The sequence below is a fragment of the Tamandua tetradactyla genome, chromosome 5, assembly GCF_023851605.1.
Source record: "Tamandua tetradactyla isolate mTamTet1 chromosome 5, mTamTet1.pri, whole genome shotgun sequence".
Classification (NCBI taxonomy): domain Eukaryota; kingdom Metazoa; phylum Chordata; class Mammalia; order Pilosa; family Myrmecophagidae; genus Tamandua; species Tamandua tetradactyla.
Window position 1 is genome coordinate 169,037,067 of NC_135331.1, and position 17,115 is coordinate 169,054,181.

The 17,115-nt window shown below is 38.5% G+C and overlaps 1 protein-coding gene across 1 annotated transcript in view; it reads right to left on the minus strand.

Moving 5' to 3' along the window:
• Positions 1-15,284: 15,284 nt before the first annotated feature.
• SLC22A16 (solute carrier family 22 member 16) overlaps positions 15,285-17,115 on the minus strand; it is a 43,917-nt gene continuing 42,086 nt past the window's right edge. Inside the window, exon 8 of the mRNA XM_077159293.1 lies at positions 15,285-16,334. Within this exon, the coding sequence (XP_077015408.1) occupies positions 16,122-16,334 (213 nt within the window). The 3' untranslated portion in view covers positions 15,285-16,121. The remainder of the gene's footprint in view (positions 16,335-17,115) is intronic.

Here is a 17,115-nt window from a genome sequence, read left to right on the forward strand (position 1 = left end):
TGGATCTCTTAGGATTTTCCAAATATAGGATCATGTCATATGCAAATAATGAGAATTTTACAACTTTCTTTCAAATTTTGATTCTCTTTATTTCTTTTTCTTATCTGATTGCTCTAGTCAGAACTTCTAGCACAATGGTTGAATAATAGTGGTGACAGTGGACATCTTTGTCTCATTCCCAATCTTAGCGGGAAGGCTTTCAGTATCTCACCGCTGAATATGATGCTGGCTGTGGGTTTTTCATATATGCCCTTTATCATTACTGAGGAAGTTTCCTTCAATTCCTACCTTTTGTAATGCTTTTATCAGAAAAGGATCCTAAATTTTGTTGAATGCTCTTTCAGCATCAATCGAGATGATCTTGTGTTTTTTCCCTTTTGATTTGTTAGTGTGTTGTATTACATTGATTGAGTTTCTTATGCTGAACCACTTTGCATGTCTGGAATGAATCCCACTTGGTCATGGGTAATTCTTTTAATGTGCCTTTGGATTCTACTTCCAATATGTTGTTGAGAATTTTTGCATCCATATTCATTAGAGAGAGTGACCTGTAAGTTTTCCTTTCTTGCACTATCTTTTTCTGGTTTTGGTATTAGAGTGATGTGAGCCTCATAGATTGAAGTAAGTAGTATTCCTTTTTCTTCCATTCTTTTTGGAAGAGTTTGAGCAGGAATGGTGTTAGTTCTTTTGGAATGTCTGGTAAAATTCCCCTGTGAAGGCATCTGGCCCTGGGCTTTTTTATTTTTTTCATAAGAAGGTTTTTGATGACTGATTGAATCTCTTTACTTATGATTAGCTTGTTGAGCTCTTCTATTTCTTCTCAAGTCAGTGTGTGATATTCATGTGTTTCTAGGAAATTGTTCATTTCCTCAGTTGTCTAGTTGTTGCTGTACAGTTGTTCATAGTGTTCTCTTATGAATTTTTTTTATTTCTTTAGAATCCATACTAATGACCCCCTCTTTTTTCTGGTTTTTTTTATTTGCATCTTTATTTTTTACTTTGTCAGTCTAGCTAAGACTTTGTTAATCTTGCTACCCTTTTCAAAGAATCCACTTTTGGTTTTATTGATTCTCTCTATTATTTTTGTTGTCATTGTTCTCCAGTTCATTTATTTCTGCTTTAATCTTTGTTATTTCTTTTCTTCTACTTGCTGTAAGGTTAGTTTGTTGTTCTTTCTCTAAATTCTTCAGTTGTTCAGTTAGGTCTTTGGTTTTAGTTCTTTCTTCAATGTACGCATTTAGAACTATAAATTTCCCTCTCAGGACCACCTTTGTTGCAGTCCCTAAGTGTTGATATGTTGTATTTTTGTTTTCATTTGTCTCCAAATGCTTACCAATTTCTCCTGAAATTTCTTTTTTGACCCACTGTTGTTTAAGGCTGTGCTGTTTAACATCTGTATATTTGTGAAAATTCTGTTTCTTTAGTGGTTATTGATTTTCAGCTTCATTCCATTATGGTCAGAGAAAATGCTTTGAACAATTTCAATTTTTTTAAATTTATTGAGACTTCTTTTGTGTCCCAGCATATGATCTATCCTGGAGAATGTTCCATGTACATTAGAGAAAAATGTATATCCTGATATTTGGGGATGTAATAATCTATAAATGATTATTAGGTCTAATTCATTTATCACATTGTTTAGTTATCTGTTTCCTTATTGATCCTCTGTCTAGTTGTTGTATCTATAGAAGAGAGTAGTGTACTGAAGTCTCCCATTATTACTGTTGAAATGTCTATTTTTCCTTTCAGTTTTGCCAACGTTTGCCTTATGTACTTTTGAGCTCCTCGATTGGGAGCATAAACATTTATAATTGTTATTTCTTCTTGGTGAATTGCCCTTTTATTAACATATAGTGTCCTTCCTTGTCTCTTATGACATCTTTGCAGTTAAATCTATTTTGTCTGATATTAGTGTAGTTACCCTGCTTTCTTTTGGTTTCAGTTTGCATGGAGTATTTTTTCCATCCTTTCTCTTTCAGTCTATTTGCATCCTTGGGTCTAAAATGAGTCTCTTGTAAACAGTTAGAGATGGATAATACTTTTTAATCCATTCTACCAATCTGTATCCTTTAATTGGTGAGTTTAAACCATTCACATTCAAAGTTATTACTGTAAAGACAGTACTTGAAATCAGCCATCTTATCATTTGATTTTTATTTGTCAGATCAATTTCCCCCCTCTTTTTATATCCTTTAAGTTACCCTTACTAATGCTCTTCAATTCTGTACCCTTCTCCAGACCTCTCTCTCCTGTCTTTTTTTTATGTTTCTGTACTCTTCTCCAGAACTCTCTCTTCTGTCTTTTTTTATTTTCAGTCATCTGAACTCCTTTTAGTATTTCTTGCAGGGCAGCTCTCTTGTTAACGAATTTTGATTTGTCTGTGAAGATTTTGAATTCTCCCTCTTTGTGTGTGTGTGTGTGTGTATGTGTGTGTGTGTACATGTTCTGGGAATCAAACCAGGGTCTCTGCATGGAAGGGGAGCATTCTACCATTGAACCACCCATGCACCCCTCCCTCACTTTTGAAGGATAGCTTTTCTGGATAAAGAATTCTTGGTTGATAATTTTTCTCTTTCAGAATCTTAAATATGTCATACCACTGCCTTCTTGCCTCCATGGTGGCCATTCATTAGTCAGTTCTTAGTCTTATGTAACTTCCCTTGTATGTGGTGAATCTCTTTCCTCCCACTTCTTTCAGGACTTTCTCCTTCTCTTCAGTATTTGACAACCTAATTGGTATGTGTCTTGGAGGGTATGTGTCTTTGGATTTATTCCATTTGGAGCTCATTGGGCTTCTTTAATTTGCATATTTATGTCTTTTATAAGAGTTGAGATGTTTTCCCCAATTATCTCTTCAAATACTCTTCCTAGCACTTTACTCTTCTCGTCTCCTTGTGGAACACCATTGATTCTTATATTTGTGAATTTCGTATTGCCCCTCGTTTCCCTGAAATCCAATTCAAAATTTTATGTATTTTTCACTATTTGTTCTTCTATGCATTCACATTCAATTGCCCTATCCTCTAGTTCACTTATTCTTTTTTCTGCTTCTTCTAATCTGTTGTTGTGTGTCTCTAGTATATTTTTAATTTTGATCTATAGTATCCTTCACTTCCATAAGATCTATTATTCTATTTACTCTTTCAAATTCTTCTTCATGCTCATCTAGTGTCTTCTTATTGTCCTTTATATCTTTAGTCAACTCACTGAAATTATTTTGGAGATTTGTATGTACTTTGATTAGTTGCTCCAAATTCTGTGTCTCCTCCATCTTTTTGATTTGGTCATTTGGCTTGGCCAGCTCCTCTTGCATCTTCATGTGCTTTATGACTTTCTGCTGATTTCTAGGCATTGATTATATTGATAAGATTATTTTGAAAGTTGATTTCCCTCACTTAAGATTTTACATTTGCTTGGGTTTACATTGAAGGTCAGAAAAGCAGTGTGCCAGAATGCAATTTCCCTGTCTTCCCAGCAGATGGTACATTTGGACCACCTCTTTCCTACAACCCCACATCTCTCCAACTGTGGTAGTGGACTAGGCTGAGCCCCAACCAGGCTATATTCCAGCCAAGACCATCACTGTCCGTGTGCACTGTTAGCCACTGACTGCAGGGGTAGGGAGTGGGCACCATACACCTTGAGTGAGATCCCACCTGTAGCACAATGTGTCTGGTGCTTCCCAGGCTCTGCATAGAAATGCCTCAGATTGCGGGACTGAGAGTTTCCATTTCACCAGCCAACAACCAGCCCAGGAGTGATCTGCTTTTTGCTGTCCAGCAAAAACTGGAACTGTTTTGGCCGTTGGGTTGTCCATGTTACTCAGCCAAAACACAGCCAGGTACCTGTGCAGGGTGTGCAGACTAGCTCCAACTGCACCTGGAATAGGGCTGGAGAGGCCCTGGTAAACCCTGTAATTCCCCTGCACTGTCTAGCTTGCCCAGCAGATTGCACTATTTGCTGACTTAATCATCCTCAGAAGTTTTTGCCTGTGAGTCTAGGCAGTATCTGATCCGGTGAGGCTAAATTACCTTCAAGCCCCAGCTGTGGCTGACCAGGTAGGGCTGTAGCTGCAGGATTCTTTTGCACTCACTTCGCCGGCTGAAATCTGGCTCAATGTGGGTCTACGTCCATCACTTTGCTTGCATCAGAGGATTCCTCGTTTCCACAGTCTTCTGCCTTCCTCCAGGCAAGGATCAGGTCTCCCCCTCAAGGGTGGGTGAGGGGCACCAGGACCCAGGGCTGGAAACACAGTTTCTTCCATGTTTTCTCAGACTTTTCATCCCTCACTGACCTGTGCCTTGAAATGTCTTCCCCTGTCCCCCAGGTCCCCAAACACTTGATTTGGATCATCTCAGCCTGGCTGTTGGCTGCTTTTAGGAAAGATTTTGAGGTCCACTCCTTAGTCCTCCATTTTGTAAAATTCCTCCATGGATCCCTTTTGCATCCCATCCTTCCGCAGGGCTTAAGTCCTGCCATGGGTTCCTATGGGCTTGGGTCTCTGTGTTGGGATATAGGTGGGGATCTGTCTCCCTGCTGTGAAGGATTTTATAGTCTATGTCTCTGGTGGGAGGCGGGAGGGATCCGGCTGCAGGGAGAAGTGGGGACTGGCCAGTCTGAGATGGAAATTTCCAACCTGACATTTGTTTTTTCCTTTGATTCAGCTTTTGTAGACTCCTTCTTCAGTCTATACCTTTCTCCAGAGTTGTGTACAAGTGGGAATGGTACTTTTTTCCCACTGTATCTCTAAGGAGAAGTTATTAGTAGCTGTTTTTACATCACCATCTCGATGAGGTCACCTTACCTTCATTTCATTCTGCAGCTACTATGGGCCAAAAGTAATCACCCCAACATGTCTAAATTGAGAGGCCACAAGACCACAAATGATATATATGGTAGGGCAGTCAGCGCAGGACAGGGGCAGCATGGGGGAGCAACACTTGCTGAAAACATTGACAGCATGGACTCTAAATACTCACCAAGATCAACAGTGGACAGGCCCCTCCACCATGCTTTCATTGGCTGAGGAGTGGAATAGTACACAGAACATGGAGCAAGAGTATTGTAACAAATTAAGGATAGAGGGTGGGCAGAATGGCATTAAATGGAATGCAGATGTATTATTTCATTTAACGTTCACATTTCCATGAGGAACCTTTTAAATTTTTCAAATGAGAAAACTGAGGTGAAAAAAGATTTATTTGCTTAAATGGAAAGACTCACTGCCAGGCTTGTGTACTCTCAGGCCTCTATTGCCTTCATACTTCATTACCTGGTGAAGTCAAATTTGTCCTCCAGCCTCAGTCAATTAAAACAGAGTAACAAGGTCTCATGTCTGAAGTTTACCTACTTGTATATGCTTTGTTCTCTGAGTTTTCCACTGCTGTGCTAAAGTACTCCATGAAATACTGTCAATTGGAGTCAGATCTGATGTGCTTTGACTGAATTTTGACTAGTATAAATAGGTAATATAGGTAATATTTTTCAAGTATCAAAGGGTGGTACACAATAAGAAATGCTGCAAGAATGAACTATGCTTGGCTTACTGTGTGGCTAATATTGTGAATAATGATTAAAAAAGCCTAACTCTTCTCACAGTAAAGCAAAGTGTTTTTTTTTAATTTTAATTAAAAACACTTTTATGAAGATTGTTGGCTATAAGAGCAAAATACAAAAATCAGTCACAGTCCCACCATAGAAGTTGTTCAGTGGAATGAAATTACAGTAAGTGGTCCATTTTTCTTTAGAAAAAAGGTCTGAAGTTCTGCTAGCTTAGAATTCTCAACCCTCCTCTGATTTAGTGTTGCTCAGATACTGGGTCACCAGCATAAGAGTGTCCCTTATGAAAAAGAAACATAACAAAGAAACAGGTAAAAAGTACCTGGTGGTTAAAAGTGAAGTTATTCACAGTGCATATTAAACTGTATTGTAATTTCATCCATATTAAAAATGAGACTCAACCTTATACAAATATGCAAATGCTTATATGTGTATGGGGGGAGGAGGTTATAAAGTTGCACACTCTAGTAGCAAAATAAGCACCTGCAAAATAAGCAAAGGAATATACAAAAGTGAAAATATTTATGCTAGGATGGCAGCACTAATAGGTGCCTTTTCATTTGTGTGGATTTCTAAAATAAGTATAGAAAACAAACTACAAAAAAAAATCAATCACAATAATTCCCAAGGTTTCCCCTCATTGAGATAGCAGAGTGAGATGTTTCGGGCCTCCATCACCCACTAAAGCTTTGAACAACAAGCAGGACCTGGCAGAAGCATCTTTCTCAAAGTTCCAGAGCACAATTAAAGGACTGCAGTGACAGGGTGAGCACAAACCATGACAAAGTCTACTGAAAAGCAGTAGGACCTCATGGTGTGCTGACCAACTCCTCCCCAAATCCTCACTGGCTTGCGTGGAGCTGACCTGTGTTCCAGTCCCAATCCCTGGCCCTGGTTCTAAAGGGAGCAGAGCATCCCTTGTGCACGTAGTAGGTGTGTGTACGTCTAGACCAATCTCCTTGATAGTGACCTGAGGAACTCACCATCTCAGCAATTGCCCTGTGGGTGGAAAGCACTTCACAGAGCTCTCCTACAGAATACAAGCTGTGATGCCTGGGAAAAGTGATTGCTGGCTGTAGGACATGCAGTTCAGTGCCTGGGCCCATGAGGAAACAATGTCTTAGGGAAGAAGGGACATTTGTAACTGTGTGAATGGGGGAATTTCGAGGGCCACATGCACTTGGCCAAGACAAGACATATGCACAGAAAGGATCAGGGAGGCCCTTCATCTTTGACTTGGAGCTGTTTTCTATACTCATCGTATGGATAAGCCCTGAGAACACTTGTGCAGGTTAATGTGCAAAGTCTGGCAAAGGGGTTTTCTTTTTCTTCGTTCTCCTTCTCTTTCTTCTCCCTCTCCCTCTTCTTCTCCTTTTCCTTCTTCTTCTTCATTAACTTCTGGAATGCAAGCAGCTCTGTCATAACACTAGCTGGATACAAGTGTAGGGAACAAATGGCTCAGAGTCTAAATTCCAGAGATAACACACTAAAATATCAAAATGTCCAGGTTTCAATAAAAGGTTGCCAAACATACAAAGAAAGGAAGTACTGGCCCAGGGAAAGAAGATTAAAGCTTTAGAAACCATCAGTGAGAAGGACCAGACCTTGTTTATACCTGACAAAGACTCTGAAAGGGTTTGTTTATAGACTCCTTATTCTACCAAATTGCCAAGAAGAAAACAATTTCAATTACTACAGCATTATGGTGTAATTTGAAGCCTAGTAGGCATGCCACCATTTATTCTTCTTCATTCCCTCTTGCACATATGCTTCCTGATAAACTTGTAAACACATATACACATTCACCAAAATTGGGATTTTGGTTAGAATTGCATTCAGTTTATGGATTAATTTGAGGAAATTTTCTTGTTAAGATTAGATCTAGGCACTTGTGCAAAGAAAAATTTTTTAAAATAGTAAGAAAGTCAAATATCAATTAAGAGAAAATTTTAAATGACAGTTGAAAAAGAAAGACAATAAGAGATGAAAGAAAGAGTAAAGAAATACCTGCTTCCTTCTCATAATCACCTACTCTATTCATTTTTTTTTTCTTTTACAAAAGGAGAAAAGTTTTTGGCTTTATTTTTAATTTTATATGTGGAAGGCCAAGTTAATAACTGAGCAATTACCCAGGGAACTAAATTAATATAAAAAGTCTAAATAATTCAGATGAAATCTCTCCTTTGTTTTACTTTGCAATGCTTTTTAAACTGACAGTATCTATATACTGGGTTTACTCATTTTTTCACTTGCTTCTGCAGATAACACCAATATTTCATTAATTCTAATGCACTGGACATAACACATGCTCAAAAGCTATATTTTAAGAGTAAATAAAAAAATAATGAACTTAGGATAAAACCATAGTAAAGAAAATCACAAAACACAATAGGGAATTTACTGTAAATCTGAAATGCATTTCTCTAACAGGCAAGACTATGACATAATGTTGCAGTTGACCTGTCCAAGACAGTAAATTATTTTTACAAAACTATGCTTTTAAGTGAAGTTGAGGGGGAAAAAAAAGTGTCACTTAAAAAAATAAGAATAAAATCTTTATGTCAATTATCCCCCAATAAAAGGTAAAAAATACTTAACTTTTAAAATATTGGCAACAGATCCAGATGGTACTAAGAGTCAAATTTCCTGGATGATTTGTAAACCTAAAACGTTCACAATGTGCTAAAATGCCACAGTTCCTCTATATCCTGAAGGAGACATATGGAAAGAATTTGGTAAATTTGGGAAAAGTAGAACTACCAGACCAGAAAACCCACCCCTGGTCCCTGGCAGGTGTGGTTCCCTCAACTGGATCAAACACCAAGCGCTCCAGGTGCTGGAAAGCAAGACATCCTTTTGGTAGTGCCAGTTTTTAAAGTTTAATTGTGAAGATAAACATCTTTTTTTTTTTCTTTTTTTTTTTTATTAATTAAAAAAAGAATTAACAAAACAATTAGAAATCATTCCAATCTACATGTACAATCAGTAATTCTTAATAACATCACATAGTTGCATATTCATCATTTCTTAGTACATTTGCATCGATTTAGAAAAAGAAATAAAAAGACAACAGAATAAGAATTAAAACAATAATAGAAAGAAAAAAAAACAAAAACAAAAAACCTATACCTCACATGCAGCTTCATTCAGTGTTTTAACATAATTGCATTACAATTGGGTAGTATTGTGCTGTCCATTTCTGAGTTTTTATATCCAGTCCCATTGTACAGTCTGTATCCCTTCATCTCCAATTATCCCTTCTCTTTTTTCTTTTTTTTTTTTAATTAACGGAAAAAAAGAAATTAACCCAACATTTAGAGATCATACCATTCTACACATGCAATCATTAATTCTTAACATCATCACATAGATGCATGATCATCATTTCTTAGTACATTTGCATTGGTTTAGAAGAACTAGCAACATAACCGAAAAAGATATAGAATGTTAATATAGAGAAAAAAATAAAAGTAATAATAGTAAAATCAAAACAAAACAAAACAAAAACCTATAGCTCAGATGCAGCTTCATTCAGTGTTTTAACATGATTACTTTACAATTAGGTATTATTGTGCTGTCCATTTTTGAGTTTTTGTATCTAGTCCTGTTGCACAGTCTGTATCCCTTCAGCTTCAATTACCCATTGTCTTACCCTGTTTCTAACTCCTGCTGAACTCTGTTACCAATGACATATTTCAAGTTTATTCTCGAATGACCGTTCACATCAGTGGGACCATACAGTATTTGTCCTTTAGTTTTTGGCTGGATTCACTCAGCATAATATTCTCTAGGTCCATCCATGTTATTACATGCTTCATAAGTTTATCCTGTCTTAAAGCTGCATAATATTCCATCGTATGTATATACCACAGTTTGTTTAGCCACTCTTCTGTTGATGGAGATTTTGGCTGTTTCCATCTCTTTGCAATTGTAAATAATGCTGCTATAAACATTGGTGTGCAAATGTCCGTTTGTGTCTTTGCCCTTAAGTCCTTTGAGTAGATACCTAGCAATGGTATTGCTGGGTCGTATGGCAATTCTATATTCAGCTTTTTGAGGAACCGCCAAACTGCCTTCCACAGTGGTTGCACCCTTTGACATTCCCACCAACAGTGGATAAGTGTGCCTCTTTCTCCGCATCCTCTCCAGCACTTGTCATTTTCTGTTTTGTTGATAATGGCCATTCTGGTGGGTGTGAGATGATATCTCATTGTGGTTTTGATTTGCATTTCTCTAATGGCCAGGGACATTGAGCATCTCTTCATGTGCCTCTTGGCCATCCGTATTTCCTCTTCTGAGAGGTGTCTGTTCAAGTCTTTTTCCCATTTTGTAATTGGGTTGGCTGTCTTTTTGTTGTTGAGATGAACAATCTCTTTATAAATTCTGGATACTAGACCTTTATCTGATATATCATTTCCAAATATTGTCTCCCATTGTGAAGGCTGTCTTTCTACTTTCTTGATGAAGTTCTTTGATGCACAAAAGTGTTTAATTTTGAGGAGTTCCCATTTATTTATTTCCTTCTTCAGTGCTCTTGCTTTAGGTTTAAGGTCCATAAAACCGCCTCCAGTTGTAAGATCCATAAGATATCTCCCTACATTTTCCTCTAACTGTTTTATGGTCTTAGACCTAATGTTTAGATCTTTGATCCATTTTGAGTTAACTTTTGTATAGGGTGTGAGAGATGGGTCTTCTTTCATTCTTTTGCATATGGATATCCAGTTCTCTAGGCACCATTTATTGAAGAGACTGCTCTGTCCCAGGTGAGTTGGCTTGACTGCCTTATCAAAGATCAAATGTCCATAGATGAGAGGGTCTATATCTGAGCACTCTATTCGATTCCATTGGTCGATATATCTATCTTTATGCCAATACCATGCTGTTTTGACCACTGTGGCTTCATAATATGCCTTAAAGTCAGGCAGCGCGAGACCTCCAGCTTCGTTTTTTTTCCTCAAGATGTTTTTAGCAATTCGGGGCACCCTGCCCTTCCAGATAAATTTGCTTATTGGTTTTTCTATTTCTGAAAAATAAGTTGTTGGGATTTTGATTGGTATTGCATTGAATCTGTAAATCAATTTAGGTAGGATTGACATCTTAACTATATTTAGTCTTCCAATCCATGAACACGGTATGCCCTTCCATCTATTTAGGTCTTCTGTGATTTCTTTTAGCAGTTTTTTGTAGTTTTCTTTATATAGGTTTTTTGTCTCTTTAGTTAAATTTATTCCTAGGTATTTTATTCTTTTAGTTGCAATTGTAAATGGGATTCGTTTCTTGATTTCCCCCTCAGCTTGTTCATTACTAGTGTATAGAAATGCTACAGATTTTTGAATGTTGATCTTGTAACCTGCTACTTTGCTGTACTCATTTATTAGCTCTAGTAGTTTTGTTGTGGATTTTTCCGGGTTTTCGACGTATAGTATCATATCGTCTGCAAACAGTGATAGTTTTACTTCTTCCTTTCCAATTTTGATGCCTTGTATTTCTTTTTCTTGTCTAATTGCTCTGGCTAGAACCTCCAACACAATGTTGAATAATAGTGGTGATAGTGGACATCCTTGTCTTGTTCCTGATCTTAGGGGGAAAGTTTTCAATTTTTCCCCATTGAGGATGATATTAGCTGTGGGTTTTTCATATATTCCCTCTATCATTTTAAGGAAGTTCCCTTGTATTCCTATCTTTTGAAGTGTTTTCAACAGGAAAGGATGTTGAATCTTGTCGAATGCCTTCTCTGCATCAATTGAGATGATCATGTGATTTTTCTGCTTTGATTTGTTGATATGGTGTATTACATTAATTGATTTTCTTATGTTGAACCATCCTTGCATACCTGGGATGAATCCTACTTGGTCATGATGTATAATTCTTTTAATGTGTTGTTGGATACGATTTGCTAGAATTTTATTGAGGATTTTTGCATCTGTATTCATTAGAGAGATTGGTCTGTAGTTTTCTTTTTTTGTAATATCTTTGCCTGGTTTTGGTATGAGGGTGATGTTGGCTTCATAGAATGAATTAGGTAGTTTTCCCTCCACTTCGATTTTTTTGAAGAGTTTGAAGAGAATTGGTACTAATTCTTTCTGGAACGTTTGGTAGAATTCACATGTGAAGCCATCTGGTCCTGGACTTTTCTTTTTAGGAAGCTTTTGAACGACTAATTCAATTTCTTTACTTGTGATTGGTTTGTTGAGGTCATCTATGTCTTCTTGAGTCAAAGTTGGTTGTTCATGTCTTTCCAGGAACCCGTCCATTTCCTCTAAATTGTTGTATTTATTAGCGTAAAGTTGTTCATAGTATCCTGTTATTACCTCCTTTATTTCTGTGAGGTCAGTAGTTATGTCTCCTCTTCCATTTCTGATCTTATTTATTTGCATCCTCTCTCTTCTTCTTTTTGTCAATCTTGCTAAGGGCCCATCAATCTTATTGATTTTCTCATAGAACCAACTTCTGGCCTTATTGATTTTCTCTATTGTTTTCATGTTTTCAATTTCATTTATTTGTGCTCTAATCTTTGTTATTTCTTTCCTTTTGCTTGCTTTGGGGTTAGCTTGCTGTTCTTTCTCCAGTTCTTCCAAATGGATAGTTAATTCCTGAATTTTTGCCTTTTCTTCTTTTCTGATATAGGCATTTAGAGCAATAAATTTCCCTCTTAGCACTGCCTTTGCTGTGTCCCATAAGTTTTGATATGTTGTGTTTTCATTTTCATTCGCCTCGAGGTATTTGCTAATTTCTCTAGCAATTTCTTCTTTGACCCAGTCGTTGTTTAGGAGTGTGTTGTTGAGCCTCCACGTATTTGTGAATTTTCTGGCACTCTGCCTATTATTGATTTCCAACATCATTCCTTTATGGTCCGAGAAAGTGTTGTGTAAGATTTCAATCTTTTTAAATTTGTTAAGACTTGCTTTGTGACCCAGCATATGGTCTATCTTTGAGAATGATCCATGAGCACTTGAGAAAAAGGTGTATCCTGCTGTTGTGGGATGTAATGTCCTATAAATGTCTATTAAGTCTAGTTCATTTATAGTAATATTCAGATTCTCTATTTCTTTGTTGATCCTCTGTCTAGATGTTCTGTCCCTTGATGAGAGTGGTGAGTTGAAGTCTCCAACTATTATGGTATATGAGTCTATTTCCCTTTTCAGTGTTTGCAGTATATTCTTCACGTATTTTGGGGTATTCTGATTTGGTGCGTAAATATTTATGATTGTTATGTCTTCTTGTTTAATTGTTCCTTTTATTAGTATATAGTGTCCTTCTTTGTCTCTTTTAACTGTTTTACATTTGAAGTCTAATTTGTTGGATATTAGTATAGCCACTCCTGCTCTTTTCTGATTGTTATTTGCATGAAATATCTTTTCCCAACCTTTCACTTTCAACCTATGTTTATCTTTGGGTCTAAGATGTGTTTCCTGTAGACAGCATATAGAAGGATCCTGTTTTTTAATCCATTCTGCCAATCTATGTCTTTTGATTGGGGAATTCAGTCCATTGACATTTAGTGTTATTACTGTTTGGATAATATTTTCCTCTAACATTTTGCCTTTTGTATTATATATATCATATCTGATTTTCCTTCTTTCTACACTCTTTTCCATATCTCTCTCTTCTGTCTTTTTGTATCTGACTCTAGTGCTCCCTTTAGTATTTCTTGCAGAGCTGGTCTCTTGGTCACAAATTCTTTCAGTGACTTTTTGTCTGAGAATGTTTTAATTTCTCCCTCATTTTTGAAGGATAATTTTGCTGGATATAGGAGTCTTGGTTGGCAGTTTTTCTCTTTTAGTATTTTAAATATATCATCCCACTGTCTTCTAGCTTCCATGGTTTCTGCTGAGAAATCTACACAAAGTCTTATTGGGTTTCCCTTGTATGTAATGGATTGTTTTTCTCTTGCTGCTTTCAAGATCTTCTCTTTCTCTTTGACCTCTGACATTCTAACTAGTAAGTGTCTTGGAGAACGCCTATTTGGGTCTAATCTCTTTGGGGTGCGCTGTACTTCTTGGATCTGTAATTTTAGGTCTTTCATAAGAGTTGGGAAATTTTCAGTGATAATTTCTTCCATTAGTTTTTCTCCTCCTTTTCCCTTCTCTTCTCCTTCTGGGACACCCACAACACGTATATTTGTGCGGTTCATATTGTCCTTGAGTTCCCTGATACCCTGTTCAAATTTTTCCATTCTTTTCCCTGTAGTTTCTGTTTCTTTTTGGAATTCAGATGTTCCATCCTCCAAATCACTAATTCTATCTTCTGTCTCTTTAAATCTATCATTGTAGCTATCCATTATTTTTTCTATGTTTGCTACTTTATCCTTCACTTCCATAAGTTCTGCGATTTGTTTTTTCAGTTTTTCTATTTCTTCTTTATGTTCAGCCCATGTCCTCTTCATGTCCTCCCTCAATTTATCGATTTCATTTTTGAAGAGGTTTTCCATTTCTGTTCGTATATTCAGCATTAGTTGTCTCAGCTCTTGTGTCTCATTTGAGCTATTGGTTTGTTCCTTTGACTGAGCCATATTCTCAATCTTTTGAGCGTGGACAGTTATCTTCTGCTGCTGGCGTCTGGGCATTTATTCAGATTTCTCTTGGTGTTGGACCCAGCAAGGTTGTAATATTTTTCTGTGAAATCTCTGGGTTCTGTTTTTCTTATCCTGCCCAGTAGGTGGCGCTCGTGGCACACGTTTGTCTGCGGGTCCCACCAGTAAAAGGTGCTGTGGGACCTTAAACTTTGGAAAACTCTCGCCGTCCTGGGGGTTCGCTAGCCGAAGCGGCTTGAGCCGGCCCGGGGACCGAACGCAGGGAGGGTTGCTGGTCGCCGCAGCCAGGGAAAGAGCCCGTCCGAATTTCCTAGTCGGCCCTGGGCAACAAGCGTGGCGGGAGGGCGCCAGCGGCAGCGGCCCGCCCGAGAGAGTGCACGTTCCCCGGGAGTCACGGGGTCACCGTTCTCCGCGGCCTGAGGGTTTCCGATCCAATTCTCTCAGTTGGTCCGGGGGCTGCGTGTGGTGTGGGCGCCAGTCGCCTTGGTTTCAGGGGACCACCTCTCCAATTCTCCCAGCCGGCCCGGGAAGGGGGAAGGGAGTAACTCCGGCCGCTTGCCACCCCGCCCGGTAAGGCCCGCGCGCCTCGGTGATCTCACCCGAGCTGCTTCTCTCAGCCAGCCAGCCGTTCCAGGATGGGGTACGCTGCCTTTTTTATCTCTGTTGTGGCTTTGGGCGCTTTCTGTATCGTTTCTACTCCCCTAGTAGGTGTCCTGGAGAAGAAACTAAGATCCGCGCGTCTTACTAAGCCGCCATCTTCCAGGAAGTCCCGATAAACATCTTTTGACAAGGCGGTTGTGAATAAGACCTGACTTTAGAGCTATGAGTCTCATAGGAGGGGAAGGAATATCAGGAATAGAATCTTCAATGGGCTTTGTCAAAAGAAACACACTCTCACACTCCACAACACCCCATCCCGTGGACAGGCTCTGGGGGAAGGGGTCACTCCGGTACCGAGGGGAGTGCGTGGCATTCCTCAGGCCTGTGTGGTGGTGGGTCGGGGGAAGGGTGAAAATCAATGACATGGGAGAACAAACATGGAAAGATTTTCCAGCAATAAGAAAGAGGTCTTAAAAGATGAGAATTCTCATGTTGGTGTTTATTTATTTTACTTTTTTCTTAAACTTTTTATGTTGAAATAACTTCCAACTTACAGATAACTGCAAAAATAATACAAAACTCAAACAGAGAATTCAACATATCAACCCCCCCCCCAAATACCCAGATATACCAGTTTTAACATTTTGACACGTTTGCGGTATCATCCTATCTCTCTCTCTATCTATCTATCTATCTAACCATCAATCCATGTATCAATCCATCCATCTATCAATTTTCTGAACATGTGAGAGTAGATTGTCTACATCATGCTCCTCGAACACATAATACTTCCATGTACATTCTGTAAGAACAAGGACGTTCATTTATGTAAAATCAAGTTCAAGAACTTAAACATGGATATATAGCTTTCAGTTTATATTACATTTTTTTCTTAGGTCCCAATAAAGTCAATTGGGGTCTTTTCTCCTTCATTATTCGATCCAACCAGGATCATGTATCGCATTTAACTGTCATCGTCTCTTTAGTTGCTCATTTTTTATAATTGTGGAAACATATATTCAACATAAACTTTCCCATCTCAACCATTCCCAAGCAGACCATCAGTGGGATTAACTGCTTTCAGAATATTCTGCTTCTCTCACCACCAGCCACTACCAGAAGTTTCTCATCTCCCCAAACTGAAACCTTACACCCATTATGCAATCCCCCTCCCGCCTCCCCCCCATAACCTGTACTCTACTTTCTGTCTCTATGTGTTAGTATGTTTTATAGCTGTTTCCTATAAATGGAATCACACAGTATCTGTCCTGCATTTTTTTTCACTTTTACAAAATAAGTTTTTTAAAACTTCTTACACAATTTTTTAAAAGGCGCCTATAAACAGGAGGTGATGGGGATGATATTCCTCTAATAAAAAAGGCATTAAGGTAAATAGGATTTCAGGTGTGAGACAGCATATATCACACATTTATTCACAAAGACCAGACTCCCTTGGGTTAATCACGTCTATTTTCTCCAATGCGATGGTATCGGTTGTGGGAAGTAGTTTCCCCAAACTGCTCTCGTTTCCCGACTCCAGTTTTGCAGCCTCCTCCCACGTATTTGCCAGAGGCTTCCCCAGCGTTTCTGGAAGCATTAATGTTAGTCCTCCACTCAGAAAGGCCACAGCTCCAAAGAGCAACTAGAAGGAATAAAACAGTAAGTCACACATCAAGAAACAAAAGCAGCTTTCGCTGAATAATAATTTCGGAACCTTTCAGAGGTTCAGAATAGAGTAGAAGAGAATTTGACACAGTGGTTGGCGAGTTTATTCCTTGGTGAGACTTGGGCTTATTTACACTGAACCGGGAATTCTTTAACTCATCGACTAGCCTCGATGCGACCACCCCTTCATTCCTTCATGAGCCTCTGTGGGACGCCTACTCAACAAACGCCAGCTGGGGCTGCATTGTTACTCTCGCCGGCACCGTTGTGAGAGCTGTGGTCACAGAGAAAAAGGTCCCATCCCATCTTCCAGGACTCCTGAGCCTTGGGCCTGCAGGTCAGGGACTGGACAATCAGCATGCAGTACGTGACAGGGAATGAATGAGTGAGTGAGTGCATGCATGAGTGTGTGTTCAATGGACCAACACCTACAGAATTCAGAGGGAAGCCAAGGCAAAGGCACTGTAAACAAATAGCTGTTCTGAGGAGTCAATCTGATTTCCTGTAAAGTTTAGTACGACTTTCCTTTCTGAATTTTGACACATAAAAGGGAACCTTTTAGATGCGCAACAAGATGTTGGCTTTGAAAAATGTAAAGCACATTAAAAACTAAAGTACGTATATCTCTTCTCTGTGGATCATTATGAAGATGAGTAGTTTTTAGAACTAACTCTCTATACAGTCTATAAAAGACTGATCCATCTTTATATAATTTAAGCTCCTTTAGCATAATATACTTCCTGAAAAGAGGTCATAAA